Source organism: Ostrinia nubilalis, chromosome 10 (genome assembly GCF_963855985.1).
Source record: "Ostrinia nubilalis chromosome 10, ilOstNubi1.1, whole genome shotgun sequence".
Taxonomy (NCBI): Eukaryota; Metazoa; Arthropoda; class Insecta; order Lepidoptera; family Crambidae; genus Ostrinia; species Ostrinia nubilalis.
Genome location: NC_087097.1, coordinates 3,233,460 through 3,258,853, shown reverse-complemented (window position 1 = coordinate 3,258,853; position 25,394 = coordinate 3,233,460). Strand labels below are relative to the sequence as shown.

Sequence of the window (25,394 nt, the reverse complement as noted above, 5' to 3'; positions counted from 1 at the left end):
CTGAGTGCCGACTGACGGTGGCCGTTAAAAATTTAATTCAAGTTTTTGTACAGTTGTAATTATTTGTTTACTCGAATTATTGAGTTGAAATGTGAAAACTTGTTGAATCTCTATACAAAATAGTGTGTTTCTTTATTACTTTACGTATCAAAGTGAAAATGAGTTCGGAAAATTCAGATTCGGGATCGGGGCTAACGCTTTCGTTGGTGGCGCAGTTTGATGATATAAACCGTTTGAACGCTGTTCTCAACGACGGAGCCGCTGAAGAATGTAAGTTTTTATCTATTTTAGTGTAACTTTATACATAACTTTATGTTACAATGCTTGTGAGCCGTATGTAAAAGATGTTTGCCATTATTGCCATGACGCCGACTGTGTTGCATCTACCCCCCTGATAGCAATGATATAATTATGAAATTATGATTATACGAACCATGATGATGTCCCATGAGTTCTCTGATTATACTTCTATTTCTTTTCTACTTCTTTCTGAACCTTTCATAAAGTATAGTTTAATTTTCAAAGTTCTTATGTTTTTATATTAGCCTCAATTCAGTGTGATGTCATTAAAATTCTAATGAATATTGTAATTTTTAATTGTATTTGAAGCTTTATGTATGTACAAAAGTATCATGGTATTTTCTAAATGCACAAATCTGTAAAAGTTCTGGATAATATTGGTCATTTTGACCAATCATAAGAGTAACAAAATATGTATGTAATAACATCAGCACATCATAATACATTTTTGTTGCAAAATGGCCCCTATAACAAATACATAAGATGGCTCAAACAGACTAGCTTCGTATGTTGTCTCTCTGACCGTCATTCGTACTAATTCTTGTTCTGGCTGACAATAGTGACCGAGTTACTTGTGCTGCAGCACTGGCCCATTTGTTGTCCCGAAACAGTTTTTTAAAAGCCTATTTGCAAAAATAAATAAGTTTGACTTTCGTCACAACACTTGCCAGAGTGGTCATGGTTGTACTAATACCACAACCTTTTACTTACGCATCAAACACTTCCTTCCAGGTTTCCTAGCGTTTGTAAAGCAGATGGAATGGGTGCGGTCCCAGTGGGCATCCGCTGAGGCAGAGGCGGCCCGACTTCAAACGGAGTTGGACGAAGCCCATAAGACCCTCTCTAAGTGGGAGGCGAAGTTTGCTCACGTGAGGAAACTGCTGGACGGAGAAAAAAGGGAGAGAAATATTGTACTGAAGAAGTATAGTGAATTGGTAATGCTCAACTTTATGCCATGAACTTGCTAGTCTAGTTCAAAATTCAAATAAAACTAAACAAAAAATTACCTAGTTCATACTTTGTTAAAGGTGTACCATTTACCTTAATTTAGCCATTTTATTATTATTACAACAAAAGATTGGGTTAATAATTAAAAAAAAAATATTCAATTGCATGTGCATAACATGGGACAAGTAGAACTTGAATTACAGACAGATTAAGATTTTTGACATAGAAATTGCCAAAGACATTGGAATTTTATATTGCACAAGTGTTAAATAAATCTTCACAAAGAAACTTTTAAAATAAAATGTCTATTCTGTAGTTTTACATAATTATTTCTTTTTTTTATGAATGTATTTTCAGAGCAAACTATTGGAAATGGCACGTGACTTGCTGTTCAACGACAACAGAAACAAGCTGAACGATGAGACACTGCAGAAGCTTGCATTCCTCAACGGCACTGCTCAGCAAGACCATAACGCCAAGCTCAGTGGAGTTCCTGAGCTCAATTCCACTGGTAAACATCATTCATAGCAGATTTGATAATTTAAAACATGGTCAGATTAGGTAGACAAATAAAATTTTAATTACACACACTTATCAAGTAGGTACATACAACAAAATAAAATTTTATGACACATGCATTTATCAAGTAGATACATACCTACAACAAATTAAGCTAAAAACTGAATAGAAATGTGTGTGAGAAGGGCGCTGAACAATTTTCTGACACTGACTTTTTGCTGTTTCTTACAACAATTTCTGTCTTTTTCTTAATGCTGAGGTGAAAATCCTAAGTTAAATTAATCGATATTATAGACAACTTTACAAGGAGATGTAAAATACCACAAACATTTATACTTTGTTTTGAAGATCATAAAAAGCAAATTACCCAGGCAGTATTATAAATTACTAGCAGCCCGCCCGCGACATCGTACGCGTGGAATCCGTTTATGGGAAAAAGAAAAGGGCTGTTTGTAGGGTTTTCCCGGAATTTATTCGAATTTTTCTCGCCCTAAAACCATCCTTGGACTTCAACGAACATAAAAAAAAAAGAATTGGGAAAATTGGTCCAGGCATTGTTGAGTTAGATTACAAACCAGTGTACATAAAATTCAACCCTACATCAAGTGGTTTCTTTTCCACAGGCACTCTCCTATCCGAGATGTCATATTCCCGTTCCGAGGACGATCTCGACATATCTTTGGCCTCGACTCGCCGTTCGTGGGTGCAACGAGGCGGGTGGACTGCGAGGGACAACCCGCCTGCGACTAAGAAACGAAGGTCGTCTACCTCATCCGCTACCAAGGTCGGTCGGCATGATAAGGTACTGTGTGTGAAGGTTTTACGTAGATGTTTAGAAGTCCCAAAGGTGGTGTATAGATGTTTAAGTAGAAACCTACATTGTGTTGTGGGCGGAACGGCCCCTCTGCTACTAAGAAACGAAGGTCGTCTACCTCATCCGCTACCAAGGTCGGTCGGCATGATAAGGTACTGTGTGTGAAGGTTTTACGTAGAGTATTAGAAATTCTAAGGTGTGTAGATGTTTAAATGGAAACCAACACTATGTATTGGGGGTTGAAAGGCCCGTTTGCTACTAAGAAACGAAGGTCTTCTACGTCATCCGCTACCAAGATCGGTCGGCACGATGAGGTACTGTGTGTGAAAGTTTTACGTAGAATACATAATATTAGAAGTTTATTTATTTATTTATTTGGTTTACTAATAATTGTTACACCAATGCTTACAAAAAATTTGATAACAATAACTTAGAACTAAGTGCACAATAATAGTACGGTAAACACTGCATGCATGAAAAGTTGACACGGTACACTTTTCAAGTTCAAGCATAGGTGATCTCAACCAGTGTTGTCCAGGACCGGCCTCTGCTGGCTGCATCCAGATGCATTCTGGTAGTTTAAATATCTACAGTCTACCTAACTGTAGATATTGAGATCATCATGAGATAATTTGGGCCCCATTGCAGGATTGCACCCTCTTATTTTATTTACCAGAAGCAAATGGAGGAGGCACACTCATGTAAAACTCAACTTATACTAAGCAAACTTATTAAATACCATCCTTTGATTTTGACAGGCAGCATTGAGACCAATGTTTGCCGTGCTGGGTTTCTTTTCTTACACACATACAAGTCAAAAAATTTTCCTTATTTATTTCCCTATTTCTCGTTGCCCCGCCCGACCAGACTTTAGTCTTATTTCCTTTGTTTATAGTTAAAAAAAGTTCTTGAGTGGCGACCACGAGCTGGAAGACGTAGCGTGGGCAGGCCTCCTACTAGGTGGACCGACGATCTGGTGAAGGTCGCGGGAGGTACCTGGATGCAAGCGGCGCAGGACCGGTCTTTGTGGAAATCCTTGGGGGAGGCCTTTGTCCAGCAGTGGACGTCTTTCGGCTGAAACGACGACGATAGTTAAAAATAAAGCTGCAACTATTCAATTACCTCAAACAGTACAACCAGCCATACTTTCCCATCAATATTGTTTGTCTGAACTTGGTATTTCCCCACAGACGGTAGAACTGCAAGGTGGCAAAGTGCTGGCCACTGCCACCACCACGCTGACTTTAGAGCGAGCGCCCACCAACCACGACTTGAAACCGCCGACCAATTTCGTAAGTGTAACTTAGGGTAAAATCTGATATCTTCTCTGTAAAGTAACTTCTCAAAATAGACAGCAAATTAATGAGTGACAGTAAAAAAGAAACTTGTACCATTTTTAAACTAGCCTCTGCCACGGCTTTGCCTTTGAATTCGCGAGAATTTTACAAATTTTCCCCATACGATATTCCTCGAGCTTCCACGAATATATGAAAAAACAAGTTGCCGAATCGGTTCACCAGTTGTACTCAAGTTTTTGTTTTTTATAGACAACTAGCGGCCGCTCGCGACTTCATTGCCGATGCCGTTTTACCCCCTTAGGGATTGAATTTTGCAAAATCCCGTCTTAGTGAGCACGTATGTTCTAAAAGGCATAATAAAATGCAAAATTTGAGACTCCTAGCACTTGTAGTTTCTGAGATTTCGTCATGAGTGAGTCAGTCAATCAGTGACCTCTCGCTTTAAATAAAGCCCGGTCTGCGAGCACGTAGAATTTTGTCCAATGACCCCAAGCTAATTATATTGCTGTCACGACTGTGCGACGGGCGCCCGCAGTGAGTGTGCGAGCGCGATAACAACATAATGAGGGCTATCGTTTTAGCGCTCACCAGTTAGCGCCACTGTAGAATAAGGTCCTGTCACTTGCTAGTAGCGAAGACAGTGGCACCAACTGGTGAGCGCTAAAGTGGTAGGAGGACTATCGCATTTGCACTCATCAAGATGGCGCCACTGTAGAGTAAGGTCCTGTCAATCGCCAGGGGTGCCAACTGTTAAGTATAAAAACGATAGCCCTCATTACGCGCAAGCGATAAGGATGGGTAGCTTGGGGTCATGGGACAAAATTCTACGTTCTCGCAGACCAGACTATAGATAGATTTCTTGTATTGCTAAGCGCAAATCTTGAGAACAACAGGACCATTATCATTTTTTAAATAATTGACAATCGTTTGTTTTACAGCAACCTATATCGGAGAGTAGCGACGAGGCGCCGGCGCCGACGCCGACGCGCAAATCATCGGGCCGCGTGTCCGGGATTCACATCCCGCAATTGCATACGCCGTCAGCGCCACCGCGCACTGGTAAGTCTAAACTATCATTCACAAACGATACTTGCATAAGTGAAGCAGCAAATCGAATGCACAGCGTTGAATAGAACTGATTGGTTCGTGTGTCACCCTGTGCGTCCATGCGCACCGTGAGACCTCATAGTAATGTTTGTGAATACGGGCGTATTATAAATGCTTTATTTATTATATTATTTACTTGAGAAGAAAGCTGTTGCTTAAAAAATTTAAAATCCAATTATAGAAGGACATAATACTAAAATATGATTTAATCTTTACTCAAGTAGCCAATTTAAATTACTATTTATATTTATCAATTTAAACAATTAAAAACTAGCAAATTTCATGTGCCTTTGTGAAATATGTGCGGCTTTAGGGCTACAGTGTAGTGTTCTACAGGACTGCGCAAGGACTGCGAAGAGGGCTATTTAAGTTCTGTCTTAGAATAATTATGATGATACCGCGAAGTAAAATGGTAGAGCGCCATTTCTTGGTAAAACCAGGCCTGTTCATCTCCGCGAGTTTACATCGAAAACAAAACAAGCACGATGGCACCCTACAGGATTACTATTCGACAAGGCCTCAGATACGAGCCCTATAGCTTCGGCGCAGTATCGGTATCGATCACCGACGTAGTACTTATTATTATTCTGTGATACTACTACGTACAGAAGGTTTACTTCGCGAAGGTATTTAAAAAAAAATATGCTCAATGTCATTAACAATATGGTGTTATTTAGCTTGTCTCAAGAGTCAAGCACCATTTTGTTGACAAACGTCAGTGATCGGCACTGCGCCGAAGCTATAGGGCTGACTTCGGTAAAATGATGTGACGTGAGGTGCCAAACTGCGGAAAATGGCGGAGGAAATACATGATTTAGCATGAATTATCATGAATAATATTAACTTATTTAGCTCTCAGTGTCTTGAGGCAACTTAAAAAAGTACATTCTGTGTTTTTATTATTATTTAGGCAGTTAAATACTGCACAGTATTTAGTACACCATTTTCTTTATTTTCTTCCATCATACACAAGAATACGCGTTCGTGAGTCAATGTTCGCTCGTATGTGAGGCCTTGTCGAATAGTATCCTGTAGGTGGGCCATCGTGCGTGTTTTGTTTTCGATGTAAACTCGCGGAGATGAACAGGCCTGGTAATACCGCGAAGTAAAAATATGAGACAGCGCCATCTCTTGGTCAAATCCAGAACTAAGTTTTACACTTTCTTTGGTGTATGACAACAGATTCGGACAGCGTGTCGGACACACCGCGCGCGCCGCCGCAACGCACGCCGTCCGTAGTATCGGCGGCGTACGGCGGCTCGCCGCGCGCGCGCCCGCGGCAACACAACTTCGTCGCCAAGAACTTCTACAAGCGGGAGACCTGCGGCCCTTGCGGGAAGACGTGAGTGCTTGCGGCTTTTTAGGTCTTGCTTGTGCTATTTGGAGGAGAATAGTGATCAGACGGCGGACGCAATACATAAATCTATACAGTACTCAAACTTCATACTAACGCCTGAATTCGCACGCGCACATAGACACGTAATTTACATGGCTTCCAATGTAACTGTTCAAAGATTTTGAAACGTCAAGTGACAAAAATCAAAAACTAACAACCCAGCATTGATAGTAGCGCCCTCCCGCTAATGTCACAATTATGATTGTCCAACGTGGCAATAATCGGAACTAATAATCCAGTATTGATAGTAGCGCCCTCTTGACAATGTCATAGCTGACACAGTTTAATTTATGTCATCTATACTTACGAGCAAAAGTATGGAATCACGCCGTTGTGTTTAGTTCCGAGCCATCTTAAGAACTGAATGATTATTTATGTATTTATAGTATCAATTTAAAGTGTAAAACATTACCTTTAAAATGGTACCATTTTTAATTATCTTCTATTAGTCATTTAGTTCTTACGATCATCGCTCGGAACAAGTATGGTGATTCCATACTTTTGCTCGCGAGTGTATATTTTCAGTAAACAAAAAAAGTGTCATGCTGCGGAATTTTTCTTTGATTCTATCCTTTTGCAGGAAAAGGCAAAAGCATACGATATACAGCCAAGTCTTCAGTTGGATGTCGTTTTGTCGATGAAATGTGATGAATTTTGACAGCAATCATCCCTAAAGCACACCCAGCCGTACGTCCTAATTTAACAACCTTACGTTCTAATTAAAAAAGGTTGAGTAACGACACTGTATAGATGTATGTATTGTGGCGGGAACTTGACCCGGGCGCGCCGTCCGTAGTATCGGCGGCGTACGGCGGCTCGCCGCGCGCGCGCCCGCGGCAACACAACTTCGTCGCCAAGAACTTCTACAAGCGGGAGACCTGCGGCCCTTGCGGGAAGACGTGAGTGCTTGCGGCTTTTTAGGTCTTGCTTGTGCTATTTGGAGGAGAATAGTGATCAGACGGCGGACGCAATACATAAATCTATACAGTACTCAAACTTCATACTAACGCCTGAATTCGCACGCGCACATAGACACGTAATTTACATGGCTTCCAATGTAACTGTTCAAAGATTTTGAAACGTCAAGTGACAAAAATCAAAAACTAACAACCCAGCATTGATAGTAGCGCCCTCCCGCTAATGTCACAATTATGATTGTCCAACGTGGCAATAATCGGAACTAATAATCCAGTATTGATAGTAGCGCCCTCTTGACAATGTCATAGCTGACACAGTTTAATTTATGTCATCTATACTTACGAGCAAAAGTATGGAATCACGCCGTTGTGTTTAGTTCCGAGCCATCTTAAGAACTGAATGATTATTTATGTATTTATAGTATCAATTTAAAGTGTAAAACATTACCTTTAAAATGGTACCATTTTTAATTATCTTCTATTAGTCATTTAGTTCTTACGATCATCGCTCGGAACAAGTATGGTGATTCCATACTTTTGCTCGCGAGTGTATATTTTCAGTAAACAAAAAAAGTGTCATGCTGCGGAATTTTTCTTTGATTCTATCCTTTTGCAGGAAAAGGCAAAAGCATACGATATACAGCCAAGTCTTCAGTTGGATGTCGTTTTGTCGATGAAATGTGATGAATTTTGACAGCAATCATCCCTAAAGCACACCCAGCCGTACGTCCTAATTTAACAACCTTACGTTCTAATTAAAAAAGGTTGAGTAACGACACTGTATAGATGTATGTATTGTGGCGGGAACTTGACCCGGGCGCGCCGTCCGTAGTATCGGCGGCGTACGGCGGCTCGCCGCGCGCGCGCCCGCGGCAACACAACTTCGTCGCCAAGAACTTCTACAAGCGGGAGACCTGCGGCCCTTGCGGGAAGACGTGAGTGCTTGCGGCTTTTTGGGTCTTGGTTGTGTCATTTGGTGGAGACGGCGGACGCAATACATAAATCTATACAGTACTCAAACTTCATACTAGCGCCTGAATTCACACGTATAGATGACCTACACTGAACCGTGCCAGCTATGACATCCTCAGGAGGGCGCTACTATCTATACTGGATTATTAGTTCCGATTATTGCCCCGTTGTACAACCATTTAGGTCATTTACAGGAGGGCGCTACTGTCAATACTGGGTCACGCTGGGTTGTTAAAGTCTGGTCCGGGAGCACGTAGAATTTTGTCCAATGACCCCAAGCTACCCATCCTTATCGCTCGCGCGTAATTATATTGCTGTCGTGACTGGGACGGGCGCCCGCAGTGAGTGTGCGAGCAAAAACAAAACAAGTGTCGTGCTGCGGAATTTGTTTTTGCAGGAAAATGGCATAATATGCCTTGGGGGCAAGTCTTCAGTTGAATGTCGTTTTATCGATATAACGTGATGAATTTTGACAGCAATCAACCCTATAGCACACCCAGCCTAGCCGTACGTTCTAATTTAACAACGTTGAGTAACGACACTGTATAGATGTATGTATTGTGACGGGAACTTGACCCGGGCGCGCCGTCCGTAGTATCGGCGGCGTACGGCGGCTCGCCGCGCGCGCGCCCGCGGCAACACAACTTCGTCGCCAAGAACTTCTACAAGCGGGAGACCTGCGGCCCTTGCGGGAAGACGTGAGTGCTTGCGGCTTGTTGGGTCTTGGTTGTGTTATTTGGTGGAGACGGCGGACGCAATACATAAATCTATACAGTACTCAAACTTCATACTAGCGCCTGAATTCACACGTATAGTTGACCTACACTGAACCGTGCCAGCTATGACATCCTCAGGAGGGCGCTACTATCTATACTGGATTATTAGTTCCGATTATTGCCACGTTGGGCAACATCTAATTATGACATTTACAGGAGGGCGCTACTATCAAGACTGGGTCACGCTGAGTTGTTAGTTTTTGAATTTTGCCACTTGACGTTTCAAACTCGTAGGACTATATACTTGTCATTTACACGGTTTCCAAGGTATTTTCAGTAAACAAAACAAGTGTCATGCTGCGGAATTTGTTTTTGCAGGAAAATGTCGTTTTGTCCATGAAATTTTGACAGCAATCAACCCTATAGCACACCCAGCCTAGCCGTACGTTCTAATTAAACAACGTTGAGTAACGACACTGTATAGATGTATGTATTGTGATGGAACGCATCTGCATGACAAGGATCATGTTACGGGGTCATGATACGGGTGCGATTGGCATCATATAGCTGATTCGTAGTAACATCTTTCATCTTCGAATGGTAACCCGAATATCCTGGGGGACCATTCTGGGGTGCTATATATGGGATATCGCCCCGGGTGCCAAGCCATACTACGCCGCCACTGGATGGGAACTTGACCCGGGCGCGCCGTCCGTAGTATCGGCGGCGTACGGCGGCTCGCCGCGCGCGCGCCCGCGGCAACACAACTTCGTCGCCAAGAACTTCTACAAGCGGGAGACCTGCGGCCCTTGCGGGAAGACGTGAGTGCTTGCGGGTTTTTAGGTCTTGGTTGTGCTATTTGGAGGAGAATAGTGATCAGACGGCGGGTACAATACATAAATCTATACAGTACTCAAAATTCACACGTATAGATGACCTACACTGAACCGTGCCAGCTATGACATCCTCAGGAGGGCGCTACTGTCTATACTGGATTATTAGTTCCGATTATTGCCACGTTGGGCAACATCTAATTATGACATTTACAGGAGGGCGCTACTATCAAGACTGGGTCACGCTGAGTTGTTAGTTTTTGAATTTTGCCACTTGACGTTTCAAAATCGTACGACTATACTTGTCATTTACACGGTTTCCAAGGTATTTTCAGTAAACAAAACAAGTGTCATGCTTCGGAATTTGTTTTTGCAGGAAAATGTCGTTGAATGTCGTTTTGTCCATGAAATTTTGACAGTAATCAACCCTATAGTAGCACACCCAGCCTAGCCATACGTTCTAATTTAACAACGTTGAGTAACGACACTGTATAGATGTATGTATTGTGACGGGAACTTGACCCGTAGTATCGGCGGCGTACGGCGGCTCGCCGCGCGCGCGCCCGCGGCAACACAACTTCGTCGCCAAGAACTTCTACAAGCGGGAGACCTGCGGCCCTTGCGGGAAGACGTGAGTGCTTGTAGCTTGTTAGGTCTTGGTTGTGTTATTTGGAGGAGAATAGTGATCAGACGGCGGACGCAATACATAAATCTATACAGTACTCAAACTTCATACTAGCGCCTGAATTCACACGCGCACATAGACACGTAATTTACATAGCTTCCAACGTAACTGTTCAAAGATTTTGAAACGGCAAGTGACAAAAATCAAAAACTAACAACCCAGCATTGATAGTAGCGCCCTCCCGATAATGTCACAATTATGATTGTCCAACGTGGCAATAATCGGAACTAATAATCCAGCATTGATAGTAGCGCCCTCTTGACAATGTCATAAGTGAGACGGTTTAATATAGGTCATCTATATTTTCAGTAAACAAAACAAAGTGTCATGCTGCGGAATTTTTCTTTAATTCTATCCTTTTGTAGAAAAATCATAACCCTCCTTTTGCTTTGCCGTAGTCGGGTAAAAAAGGCAAAGGCATACGACATACAGCCAAGTCTTAAGTTGAATGTCGTTTTGTCGGTGAAATGTGATGAATTTTGACAGCAATCATCCCTAAAGCACACCCAGCTTAGCCGTACGTTCTAACTACAACGTTGAGTAACGACACTGTATAGATGTATGTATTGTGACGGGAACTTGACCCGGGCGCGCCGTCCGTAGTATCGGCGGCGTACGGCGGCTCGCCGCGCGCGCGCCCGCGGCAACACAACTTCGTCGCCAAGAACTTCTACAAGCGGGAGACCTGCGGCCCTTGCGGGAAGACGTGAGTGCTTGCGGGTTTTTAGGTCTTGGTTGTGCTATTTGGAGGAGAATAGTGATCAGACGGCGGGTACAATACATAAATCTATACAGTACTCAAAATTCACACGTATAGATGACCTACACTGAACCGTGCCAGCTATGACATCCTCAGGAGGGCGCTACTGTCTATACTGGATTATTAGTTCCGATTATTGCCACGTTGGGCAACATCTAATTATGACATTTACAGGAGGGCGCTACTATCAAGACTGGGTCACGCTGAGTTGTTAGTTTTTGAATTTTGCCACTTGACGTTTCAAAATCGTACGACTATACTTGTCATTTACACGGTTTCCAAGGTATTTTCAGTAAACAAAACAAGTGTCATGCTGCGGAATTTGTTTTTGCAGGAAAATGTCGTTGAATGTCGTTTTGTCCATGAAATTTTGACAGTAATCAACCCTATAGTAGCACACCCAGCCTAGCCATACGTTCTAATTTAACAACGTTGAGTAACGACACTGTATAGATGTATGTATTGTGACGGGAACTTGACCCGTAGTATCGGCGGCGTACGGCGGCTCGCCGCGCGCGCGCCCGCGGCAACACAACTTCGTCGCCAAGAACTTCTACAAGCGGGAGACCTGCGGCCCTTGCGGGAAGACGTGAGTGCTTGTAGCTTGTTAGGTCTTGGTTGTGTTATTTGGAGGAGAATAGTGATCAGACGGCGGACGCAATACATAAATCTATACAGTACTCAAACTTCATACTAGCGCCTGAATTCACACGCGCACATAGACACGTAATTTACATAGCTTCCAACGTAACTGTTCAAAGATTTTGAAACGGCAAGTGACAAAAATCAAAAACTAACAACCCAGCATTGATAGTAGCGCCCTCCCGATAATGTCACAATTATGATTGTCCAACGTGGCAATAATCGGAACTAATAATCCAGCATTGATAGTAGCGCCCTCTTGACAATGTCATAAGTGAGACGGTTTAATATAGGTCATCTATATTTTCAGTAAACAAAACAAAGTGTCATGCTGCGGAATTTTTCTTTAATTCTATCCTTTTGTAGAAAAATCATAACCCTCCTTTTGCTTTGCCGTAGTCGGGTAAAAAAGGCAAAGGCATACGACATACAGCCAAGTCTTAAGTTGAATGTCGTTTTGTCGGTGAAATGTGATGAATTTTGACAGCAATCATCCCTAAAGCACACCCAGCTTAGCCGTACGTTCTAACTACAACGTTGAGTAACGACACTGTATAGATGTATGTATTGTGACGGCAACTTGACCCGGGCGCGCCGTCCGTAGTATCGGCGGCGTACGGCGGCTCGCCGCGCGCGCGCCCGCGGCAACACAACTTCGTCGCCAAGAACTTCTACAAGCGGGAGACCTGCGGCCCTTGCGGGAAGACGTGAGTGCTTGCAGCTTTTTAGGTCTTGGTTGTGTTATTTGGTGGAGACGGCGGACGCAATACATAAATCTATACAGTACTCCAACTTCATACTAGTCAAAATTCACACGTATAGATGATCTACACTGAACCGTCTCAGCTATGACATCTTCAGGAGGGCGCTACTGTCTATAGTGGATTATTAGTTTCGATTATTGCCACGCTGGACAACCATATAATTATGACATTTACAGGAGGGCGCTTCTAACAATACTGGGTCACGCTGGGTTGTTAGTTTTTTTTTTCCACTTGACGTTTCAAAATCGTTGGACTATACACATAGATACTTGTCATTTACACGACTTCCAAGGTATTTTCAGTAAACAAATCAAGTGCCGTGCTGCGGAATTTGTTTTTGCAGGAAAATGTCGTTGAATGTCGTTACCTTTGCTTGCGGCTTGTTTCAATGCAGTGCGGGCACGCTGACGCCACTATTACACGCTTAAGGTCTTGATCGCACTTTCCCTCACGTGGAAAGTTAAGATCAAACGTCTTTTTTCAACTAAGTACAATGGTGAAGCTTAGCAATATGATCTGGCTGATTGTGGAAACAAGCTTCACCCCAGCACCTCAGAATACTCAACCACCGCTTTTCACACATCACTTAAACCATAATTTCGAAGATTTTTTTATTAAGCACTCAGTTTGTAGAAGTTTGTAATAGCCATTCTATTCCCTTCTAGAAGCATTTTCATTTTTAGGAATTTGTTGTAACATACATGACAGTCCCTTGCACATGTCTTCGAAAGTAGTTGTGACTTCGGTTGAGACAAGTTACACTCATGAAATTCACCAAGGTTGAAGACCTGCTATTTAAAATCAATTGTTAACCTTATGTAAAGAAAGATAATTAAGTTCAAACTCCTTTGTCCTGCAGCATAAAATTCGCCAAAGTGGGCGTGAAGTGCGAATCGTGTCGCGCTCAAGCTCATCCCGAGTGTCGCGCGCTGCTACCGCTGCCCTGCGTGCCGCCCGGGCCGCACGCGCGCCGCGCCAACGGACACCAGGTATAATGGCTCATATGGCCTTGGCCTAAGGTCCACGATAGCGCGCAGTACGAGACTAGCTGCCTGATGAGAGCTAACGTCACCATATACGCATGATTGACCCTTGCGGCCCCGGCATAAGGTCCACAATAGCGCGCAGTACGAGACTAGCTGCCTGATGTCTGGTTCTTATGGCTTCGGCATAAGGTCCACAGTGGCGCTCAAGCTCACCCCGAGTGTCGCGCGCTGCTGCCGCTGCCCTGCGTGCCGCCCGGCCCGCACGCGCGCTGCGCCAACGGACACCAGGTATAATAATAATGGCCTTTATGGCGTCGGCATAAAGTCCACAATGGTGCGCAGCTCACCACGAGTGCCGCGCTAACGGAAACCAGATACATTCTCTTCTGCCCTCGACATAAAGTCCATAGTGGCATGCAGTACCCGCCTGGACACTCACGCGCGTCGCGTCAATGGCTCTTAAGGCAACTGGATATGGCTCGAGGTGGAATGCAGTGCCTGTTAGGTACTCAAACGCGCGCCCTTGTGGACTCGGCATAAGGTCCACATTGGCGTGCCGCGCTCAAGCTCATCCCGAGTGTCGCGCGCTGCTGCCGCTGCCCTGCGTGCCGCCCGGCCCGCACGCGCGCCGCGCCAACGGACACCAGGTATAATAGCTCTTATGGCATTGGCATAAGGCTGGTTTTAGTGTCACGCGGACCCGCTCCGCACGGCCAATCTGTATGAACTTCTAAGGAGCGTTTTAGAGTAATGCGGTCCGGAGGAACCGCTCCGCTCCCTAGCAGTTCATACAGATCGGCTGTGCGGAGCGATCCGCACTGACAGTCCGCGTGAGACTAAAACCAGCCTAAGGTTCATAGTTATAGTGCGTGCCGACGCAGGCGCACCCCTAATGCCGCGGCGACTGACACCTGGTACTGGCCTTTGTGGCTTCGGCATAAGGTCTACAATAGCGCGTAGTACCAGACTAGCAGCCTGATGAGACCTAACGTCACCATATATGCATGATTGGCCCTTGCGGCTTCGGCATAAGGCTCATAGTGTCGCGCGCTGCTGCCGCTGCCCTGCGTGCCGCCCGGGCCGCACGCGCGCCGCGCCAACGGACACCAGGTATAATGACCTTTATGGCGTCGGCATAAAGTCCACAATGGTGCGCAGCTCACCACGAGTGCCGCGCTAACGGAAACCAGATACATTCTCTTCTGCCCTCGACATAAAGTCCATAGTGGCATGCAGTACCCGCCTGGACACTCACGCGCGTCGCGTCAATGGCTCTTAAGGCAACTGGATATGGCTCAAGGTGGAATGCAGTGCCTGTTAGGTACTCAAACGCGCGCCCTTGTGGACTCGGCATAAGGTCCACATTGGCGTGCCGCGCTCAAGCTCATCCCGAGTGCCGCGCGCTTCTGCCGCTGCCCTGCGTGCCGCCCGGGCCGCACGCGCGCCGCGCCAACGGACACCAGGTATAATGGCCCTTGTGGCGTGCTATGCTCGGAGTTTCCCTGCGTGATCGAATCAGAAATGAGGAGATCCATAGGAGAACCAGAGTGACTGACATAGCCCGCAGAATCGCTAAAATCAAATGGCAGTGGGCGGGGCACATAGCTCGAAGAGCTGATGGCCCCTGGGGCAGGAAAGTTCTTGAGGGGCGACCACGAGCTGGAAGACGTAGCGTGGGCAGGCCTCCCACTAGGTGGACCGACGATCTGGTGAAGGTCGCGGGAGGTAGGTACCTGGATGCAAGCGGCGCAGGACCGGTCTTTGTGGAAATCCTTGGGGGAGGCCTTTGTCCAGCAGTGGACGTCTTTCGGCTGAAACGCACGAACGAACGAACGTCCACAGCTCACCTCGAGTGCCGCATCAACGTCATCATATATGCATGATTGACCCTTGCGGTTTCGGCATAAGGTCCACAGTACCGCGCGCTGCTGCCGCTGCCTTGCGTGCCGCCCGGGCCGCACGCGCGCCGCGCCAACGGACACCAGGTATAATGGCTCTTATGGCATTGGCATAAGGCTGGTTTTAGTGTCACGCGGACCCGCTCCGCACGGCCAATCTGTATGAACTTTTTTTTTTCTTTTTTTTTTGCATAACAAGGCAGGTATTTGACCACAATCGCACCAGATGTTAAGTGGGATGCAGTCTAGGATGGTACATATCTGCCCTGTAAGTGCTTATTCACTCTCACTTCTAAGGAGCGTTTTAGAGTAATGCGGTCCGGAGGAACCGCTCCGCTCCCTAGCAGTTCATACAAATCGGCTGTGCGGAGCGATCCGCACTGACAGTCCGCGTGACACTAAAACCAGCCTAAGGTTCATAGTTATAGTGCGTGCCGACGCAGGCGCTTCCCGAGTGCCGCGCCAAATGACACCAGGTACTGGTCCTTGCGGCCTCGGCATAAGGACCACAGTGGCGTGCAGTACGAGACGTGCCGCCTGAGACCCAGCGTCACCATATACGCATGATTGACCCTTGCGGTTTCGGCATAAGGTCCACAGTACCGCGCGCTGCTGCCGCTGCCCTGTGTGCCGCCCGGGCCGCACGCGCGCCGCGCCAACGGACACCAGGTATGCGGGACTATTCCCACCTCTCGTTCCCACCACTACAACTCCTGTGTAGCCAGGATCTACAGATTGACCGCCATAAAAACCCAACCAATGAAGGTCAAGTTTGTGCCGGGGGAAAGTTAAACTGTCATTGAACCCGCAACGAAATTAATCAGAAGAACATAGGAGGAGTTCGAAATTAAGGTTCGACTTCCCTCCATTGGACACCAGGTATAATGGCCCTTGTGTCATCGGCATAAGGTCCACAGTAGCGTGCTGCCGCAGGCGCACCCTTGGTGCTGCCGCAACGGACACCAGTTACGACTGGCTTTGAGACTAGCTGCTTGATGAGACCTAACGTCACCATATACAGGGTGGAAACGATAAGTGATCTCATTCGATTATTTCTAAACTATACAAGATATCGAAAAACTGGTTACTAATCTTGAAAGTGCTTCACAAGCTCTATCCAACGGTACCAATATTAGGTTACAGAATTAACTGGATCTATGCGAAAATTTAATATTTTCAGCCTCCATACTAAATGTATGCCAGCCAAACAATAATAGAAGTATTTTTTTTTATTAAATAATAAACACTTAAAATGAACTCGTAAATTGCATTCTTATTTAAAATTATTATTGGAAAACATTGGTTTTAGGCTTTACTTGCTATAATATTAAAAAGACATGAGTGCCATGACTGTGGCTATACTAAATGTATGGAAGCTGGAAACATTAAATTATCGAATGGATCCAGTTTATTGTGTAACCTATTATTGGTACCGTTGGATAGAGCTCGTGAAGCACTTTCAGGATCAGTAACCAGTTTTTTAATATCTTGCACAGTTTTTAATATTATGTGGTTTTACTAAATGTATGGAAGCTGGAAACATTGAATTTTCGGATAGATCCAGTTTATTCTGTAACTTATTATTGGTACCGTTTGATAGAGCTTATGAAGCACTTTCAGAATCAGTAATCAGTTTTTCGATATCTAGTATAGTTTAGAAATAATCGAGTGAGATCACTTAACGTTTCCACCCTGTATGCATGATTGACCCTTGGGGCCCCGGCATAAGGTCTAAGTGGCGTGCCGCGTAGATAACAGTGGCATGCCGCCTCAGGCGCACTCCGAATGCCACGCCAATGAGGGCTATCGTTTTTATACTTAACAGTTGGCACCCCTGGCGATTGACAGGACCTTACTCTACAGTGGCGCCATCTTGATGAGTGCAAATGCGATAGTCCTCCTACCACTTTCGCGCTCACCAGTTGGTGCCACTGTCTTCGCTACTAGCAAGTGACAGGACCTTACTCTACAGTGGCGCTAACTGGTGAGCGCTAAAACGATAGCCCTCATTGAAACCAGGTACACACGACTGGCTCTTATGGCATCGACATAAGGCTCAAGGTGGAGTGCAGTACCTGCGATGTACTCACGCGTGTCGCGTCAATGGACACCAGATACGCACGACTAGCCCTTGTGGACCCGGCATAAGATCCAAGGTGGCTCGAAGATTGACTTGAACCCTTCAAATAAGTTATGTTACTGCCATAGGAACAACAGCAGTTTACGACGCGACGTTATGTGTTAGTACCCTAGGTAGTATCGAAATCATACTCATCATTTTCACTCATTCATAATAAAAAAAGGAAAACATAAGTTATACACAACCTTTTCTGCCACAAATACCAAGTCCAATACCAATTCAACACTTTTCACCATTGAATCCTTATCACACGCGCGTAATTATATTGCTGTCGCGCACGCACACTCACTGCGGCCGCCCGTCGCACAGTCGCGACAGCAATATCGAGCGATAAGGATGGGCAGCTTGGAGTCATTGGACGAAATTTTATCTGCTCGGCGACCGGACTTTATATACTCGTACTTATTGCGTGTCATTTGTAAGCATTAAATTGCTGTATTTATTGAAAAATAGGCTGCCAAAGGTGACTGAGTTTCTTCCGCCACTTCTTCTCAGCACCAGCCCATATGTTGTCCCGAAGTGGTGTGTATAAGTGCTCTAGAATAGGGCCTATGTACTGAATAAATAATTTGAATAAACTGCCGTTTCCAGGAGGGCAGCATAGCGGACTACGCGCCTAGCGCGCCGCCGATGGTGCCAGCGTTACTGGTGCACTGCATCAACGAGGTGGAGAAGCGAGGCTTGGGAGAACGAGGCATATACCGCATCAGCGCCGTCGATAAGGACGTTAAACGACTCAAGGTATGGAACATTTATTTATTTATTTATACTTCAATGCCAAAAATTAACATTAGGCGAACTTAATGCCATAATTTAATGCCTTAATAAACATTCATCGCCATGTTCCACGAACGAATTTTACACGAATCAGTTGGTGCCACTTTCGACTCCTCATAACTTAGAAAAACATTATATGACGTTGCTGGACGAAGGACTTCCTCAAGAATTTCCACAACGACCGGTTTTGCCTTGCCTGCATCCAGGTGTCTTGTAACTTTCATCTGATTTATTATTCCATCGAATGTTGCATGCCTATGCCTACTCTACGTTTTTCGGTCCGAGGTCGACACTCGAGAACTATTCTGCTCCAATGAGCTCCGCGCATTGCCACTCTTTCAATTTGGACACAACATTTCGCACTTATGATTATCGCAATAAAAAACTTCAGTGTAAGATCGTAATAAAAAAATAATAATAGTGTAGTTTCATAAATTCTAGAAACATGCAAGTCCTTTGTAAATTATAATTGTTGTGAGTGATTATTAGGTGAATATCACACTTAATGAAGAGAATTTTCATTAATGTGAGTGAACGTTATAGGTTACCTTCATGCTTAATGAAGAGGTGCTGAGCATAATTATCCTAATTATGTATTTTGTGCGGAAGACGGCATCTAATGCATTAATACCGCGTCTTAACAATGCATCTATGTTTCCAGGAACGTTTCCTCCGCGGCTGCGGTTCCCCCCAACTGGCCAACGAAGACATCCACGTGCTATGCGGCTGCATCAAAGACTTCCTACGGTCCCTACGCGAGCCACTTGTATCCAACGCATTGTGGAGCGACTTTATGGACGCAGCCAAACTAAGCGAGCCTAGCGACGCCACCGCTGCCGTGGTGCAAGCAGTCAGCCAGCTGCCTCAGCCAAACCGAGATACTCTGGCTTTCCTGGCGCTGCATTTGCAGAAGTAAGTCTCTTTACTAAATCTATCTACAGAAGTAAGTCTCTTAATTGCCTCTAGGATGAAATGCCTTATAGGAACACCCAGGTCTAAATATACGTCGCTTCAAACAAAATACGTTTACAGCTGGACAACATTTCTAGTGCTGCATCTACAGAAGTAAGTCACTTTAGGATACACATTATTATAGGAACACCTTAGTCTACACAGCTTTTCCAGCAAAAGAAAGTACCCTCCAGGATCAGTCTGATTACCTTCGCGTTCGTAAAACTCACTAGTCCAGCTCATGACAGCTTTCACGTGCTACGCGGCTGCATCAAAGACTTCCTACGGTCCCTACGCGAGCCGCTCGTATCTAACGCATTGTGGAGCGACTTTATGGACGCGGCCAAACTAAGCGAGCCTAGTGACGCTACCGCTGCCGTGGTGCAAGCGGTCAGCCAGCTGCCTCAGCCCAACAGAGATACTCTGGACTTCCTTGCGCTGCATCTGCAGAAGTAAGTCTCTTTACTAACTCTAGGATGCCTTATAAGAACCCCCTGCCTTATAGGAAACAAAATACGTTTACAGCTGGACAACATTTCTAGTGCTGCATCTACAGAAGTAAGTCACTTTAGGATACACATTCTTATAGAGACACATTGGTCTACAGCTGTACCAGAAAGTACCTTAATTAACTCTAGGATGCACTGCCTTATAGAAACACCCAGGTCTAATATACATCGCTTAAAAAAAACACGTTTACAGCTGGACAAATTTTCTGGTGCTGCATCTACAGAAGTAAGTTTCTTAACTGCCCCTAGGATTCACATTCTTATAGGGACACCTTGGTCTACAGTTTTACCAGCAAAAGAAGTTATTCAGCCTTCAGGATTGGTTTTGAATTCTCCCGTTGGATTAGGTTCATGGATATTCCGTAACCTTAAAAATGCACTTTATCTTGCTAATCGTCTTGATTTTACGCAGCCCTATTGCGCCTCGCTGTTCTTTATATGACCTGGGCCTATGACCTGGTAAACCTGGTTCTCTTTTGTAAAGTGAACATACCTTGGTTCTCTTCTGTATGAAGATGATGAGTTTCACTCTTTAATGCGCGAGGTTATCGCCATAATAAAATGTTATTGCTAATTTTAAACCTAGCGCGCTAAACCGATAAAAAACCTCGATAAAAGTTTATCATGGCCCACATCTTCGTTCGTTTCAGCCAAATGACGTCCACTGCTAGACAAAGGCCTCCTCCAAGGTTTTCCACAATGCACGGTCCTGCGCTGCCCGCAGCCAGGCTCTTCCCGCGACCTTTACCAGATCGTCGGTCCACCTAGTAGGAGGCCTGCCCACGCTACGTCTTCCAGCCCGTGGTCGCCACTCGAGAACTTTTCTGCCCCAACGGCCATCGTCTCTACGAGCTTTGTGCCCCGCTCACTGCCACTTGATTTTAGCAATTCTGCGAACTATGTCGGTCACTTTGGTTCTCTTGCGCACATCTTAGGCCTATAGAATTAGTAAAGGCATAAAACTAAGAGTTATTTTCTATCCACAGAGTGGCCGAGAGCCCCGAGTGTGAGATGGGCGTGGAGAACTTGGCCAAGATCTTCGGGCCCACCATCGTGGGATACGGGCTCATGACGCAACCAGCTGAGATGTATACCGCTACTGCGCAGATGTTCAATGTAAGACTTTGTTACTCATCATCATCAACAGCCCTTTACAGTCCACTGCTGGACTTTGAGCCTCCTCCACTATAGTGGAGGGGTTTGCCATAATCTCCACGTTTGACAGGCGGGTTGGAGATCGCAGTTTAAAAGATTGATGTTTTTCAGAGAGCACTGCTGCCCGTTCTCTGTTTGATGTGTAGTCCCTAAGTCGCCTCTTACGACACACCCGTGGGAAGAGTAAGGGTTGGTGACAAATGTATTCTACTCTGCCGTCACCACACGGCTTTGTTACTACCCGAATATTTCTTGTTACTTATACTTTTTGCTACTTGTACTTCCCTGTACTGTTGCGTATACCCCGGGACTATTCAACCTTACCGGATTAGGCCTGGATCAGACACAACGATAATCGCGCGATTGCTGGGTTTTAGTACATTTAAAAACCGTGCTGTTATGGCGCGTGTGCACAGGGACTAATGCCCGTTTTCACCATTAGTCCTTAAATTTAGTCGGCCGTTTGGTGTAGTGGTTCAGAACGGACTACTATGCTCTATGCCGAGAGGTCCCGGGTTCGATTCCCGGCCGGGCAGAAATTGAAATGATGAATTTTAATTTCTGTGACGGGTCTGGGTGTGACTATGTATAATATGTATGTATTTAAAAAAAAAAAAAAGTATATAAGTAGTATATCCGTTAAGCTAGCACCCATAACACAAGCATTAAGTTGCTTACTTTGGGGCTAGCTGGCGCTGTGTGAAATTGTCCAAAGATTTATTATTATTATTATTATAAATTTAAGGTGACCCCTATGGTAACACATAATAGGAATTTGGTATTCATAGGGGTCACTTAAAAATTAGGGATTGATGATGAAAATGGGCATAAGCTCCGTTATTTTAATTAAAGAATTTACAATGACTCATGGCACCTGTTAAAATCAGTTTCGGGACATTGTCTTGATTTATACTGAGTAGGCACTTTTTTGGTACGAAAGCCTTCCTTCCTACCTTCATTTCAGCCGAATGACGTCCACTCCACTGCTGGCCAAGGATTTTCACAAAGACCGATCCTGCTCCGCCCGCATCCAGCATCTAGGAACCTCCCGCAACCTTCACCAGATCATCGGTCCACCTAGTGGGAGGCCTGCCCACACTACGTCTTACGGCTCGTGGTCGCTACTCGAGAACTTTTCTGCCCCAAAGAAAGCATCTATTCTTGCCTATGTGAATTAGGGATGTTATAAATAAAAATAAAATAAATAAATATCCTTGGACATTTTACACTACGCTTCTGGTTCCAAACTAAGCAAAGCTTGTACTATGTTATGGATATGTAGTTTCGGTTATGGATACGGTTACGTATATAGGAATAATATTATACCGGTTTCGGATATTTTTTTATTTCGGATATCCGAAAGTTACTGTTACGGTTACGGATATCCATCCATAACATCCCTGATGTGAATAAGATTTTGTATTTGATTGTGTCAATAGGGATGATGACTGGGTAATGAAATCGAAATCCTATTTAGTCCGTCAGACAGATAATAAAAAAGTTTGGACATATTTTTTTTCATAATCGAATAATTACAGTATTATATTGAGTTGAAATGTCGCGTGACGTCACTTTTGAGTAAAAAATCTACTCAAGCGTGACGTAACGCGCCATTTCAACTCGATGTAGCACTGTTATTATTTAATTAAAAAATATGAGTCTAATATTTTCTAGTTATCTGTCTGACGGACAAAGAATTGAAATTTTGTCATCTAGCCTATTAAAGCCTTTTTTATCTGTCGGGTATACCAGGTGATGCAGCTGCTGCTTCGTCTGCCGGCGGAGTACTGGGCGCAGTGGGCGTGCGCGGAGCCCGCGTCGCCGCCCGCGCCGCTTGCCCGCCCTAAAGGGTTCTTCTTCTCGCCGGCCGACACCGGGTCAGTACACGATTATAATAATACTAGCGGCCGCCCGCGACTTCGTACGCGTGGATCCCGTTTTATCCCCTTAGGGGTGGAGTTTCGCAAAATCCTTTCTTAACGGATGTCTACGTCATAACATCTACCTGCATGCTAAATTTCAGCCCGATCTAGTGGTTTGGACTGTGCCTTGATAGATCACTATGTCAGTCAGTCAGTCACCTTTGAGTTATATGTATTTAGAGTAGGCGCACACCGTTGATATTTCGTCGGCCGATAGTTTAGTCGGGCAGTTGATCAGTATGGGCGATTCGATTTGGCCGATTCTTCATACAAATTAAAATCGGGCACAACTATCGGCCAACTAAAAATCAACGGTGTGCGCCTGCTCTTAGATAGATGAACCACACTCAACCATCCCAGCTATGATATTGTCAGAAGGGCGCTACTATCAATGCTGGATTATTATTAGTTCCCGTTATTGCCACGTTGGACAACCATATAATTGTGACATTAGCGGGAGGGCGCTACTATCAATGCTGGGTTGTTTTTTTTTTGCCTCTTGACGTTTCAAAATCTTTGGACTATCTGTCACACTGGATGCGTCAAATGAACGCAACCCGCACCTGTCGTGTGTTGTTTGCGTTCTTTGCTCAAGTTCTGCATCAAGATTGAAAATGACAATTAAATTGCTCCTTTTTCTAAATGGTAAGAGAGCTGTAGTTAAGCCCGTAAATCCTGAGTTCAAATGCCAAGTCATTTATCGCCATGCATGATCATTTTTGCCTATTAGGGCAACGCACTGCTGGACTTTTAAGTGTCGGCGCAAATGGGCCACCGACCAAAGCCACCGGTGGCCAGCGACGGCGACTTAACACACTTTTTTAGGGTTCCGTAGCCAAATGGCAAAAAACGGAACCCTTATAGATTCGTCATGTCTGTCTGTCCGTCCGTCCGTCCGTCCGTCCGTCTGTCCGTCCGTATGTCACAGCCATTTTTTTCCGAAACTATAAGAGCTATACTGTTGAAACTTGGTAAGTAGATGTATTCTGTGAACCGCATTAAGATTTTGATTCAAAAATAAAAAAATAATAATAAATATTGGGGGCTCCCTATACTTAGAACTGAAACTCAAAAATTTTTTTTTCGTCAAAGTATGTGTTTGACGAAAAAAAAATTTTGTGTGGGGTATCTATGGATAGGTCTTCAAAAATGATATCGAGGTTTCTAAAATACTATATATACTCAAGCCTGTATTCGGAACGACTTAGGCACCGAACAAAATGAACAATTACTAAGTCCTTTATATTGTTCGGTGCTTAAACTCTAGACTCTATTCAATCGATTTTTGTTTTTACTAGTGTATAATTACCCTAACATTGCAAAAAGAAATGCTGTGTATACCTGTAATTGAGGTCATATACGTATCATGTGTTAAACCATGTTAAAATGTATGAACTGTATTGTGTATGTGACTTTGTTGGTGTACCTAATAAATAAATAAATAAAATAAATAAATAAATACTTTTTTTCTAAACCGAATAGTTTGCGTGACAGACGCTTCCAAAGTGGAAAAAAGTTATAAAATAAGAAAATGAAAAATCTAAAAAAAACATGATGTACATTACTATAAAAACTACCAACGAAAATTGTTTTGAACGAGATCTAGTAAGTAGTTTTTTTTAATACCTCGTAAATCGTAAACCGCTTATTACCGCGTAATCTTTCATACAAATAAGTTACATTAAAAAAAAATTCATAAATCAATGGTACGGAACCCTTTGTGCGTGAGTCCGACACGCACTTGGCCGGTTTTTAGTATATTCTTTTTGGCCACTCGCTACAATAGCGTCCGCGACTCGTGACTCGTGTTAAGTCGCTATCGCTGGCCACCAGTGGCTGTGGTCGGTGGCCCATTTGCGTCGAGCCTAAGTCTTAATGTTAGTTACTCTTTTAAGAAAAAAGACTGTGACTGACTTATCCATTTTTCATAAACATTCTGAACCTACTCACTTCATATTAATTTTATTTTTTTATTTTACAGTATATCGAGGAAGAAGAGAAACTATTTCCAGTGACATCGAGTAAGTTAACATTAAATAGATATTATAACTAATTTACGTGTTACTAATGTTAGAATTAATTTTCTTTGGTTCAATCGGAACAGTTAAGTTAACCATTATATTTTTTGTAGGTAGGTATATAACTTTGTATATTACATTACAACTTACACTAGAAAAATACATTTGATTTCTACTATACATACAGGATATTGTCCATTTGGCACAAGTTTTGTTTTACAAAAGAAGGAATATCTTGTCCATGGCACATCCTGTTTATTATGTGTGTAAAGTTATTTAATTTATTAGTATATTGGATACAATAGGGCATAGTTAATACTCATTTAATTTTGCACTTTTTATTTTTCAAAATCACCGGAAACTTGCC

General features: G+C 44.1%; 1 protein-coding gene across 1 annotated transcript; it reads left to right on the top strand.

Moving 5' to 3' along the window:
- The first annotated feature begins 4 nt into the window (after positions 1–4).
- LOC135075402 (uncharacterized) lies at positions 5–25,394 on the top strand. Its single transcript, XM_063969847.1, has 24 exons — positions 5–270; positions 1,033–1,235; positions 1,606–1,759; positions 2,391–2,551; positions 3,772–3,873; positions 4,818–4,938; positions 6,169–6,328; positions 7,179–7,281; positions 8,086–8,234; positions 8,867–8,969; positions 9,654–9,808; positions 10,349–10,461; positions 11,752–11,854; positions 13,855–13,945; positions 14,068–14,304; positions 14,699–14,767; positions 14,884–15,120; positions 15,574–15,642; positions 16,156–16,224; positions 18,287–18,436; positions 19,134–19,384; positions 20,919–21,048; positions 22,840–22,964; positions 24,991–25,394. Exons 1-24 carry the CDS (start codon positions 159–161, stop codon positions 25,022–25,024), a joined length of 3,201 nt encoding a protein of 1,066 aa, XP_063825917.1. The 5' UTR covers positions 5–158; the 3' UTR covers positions 25,025–25,394.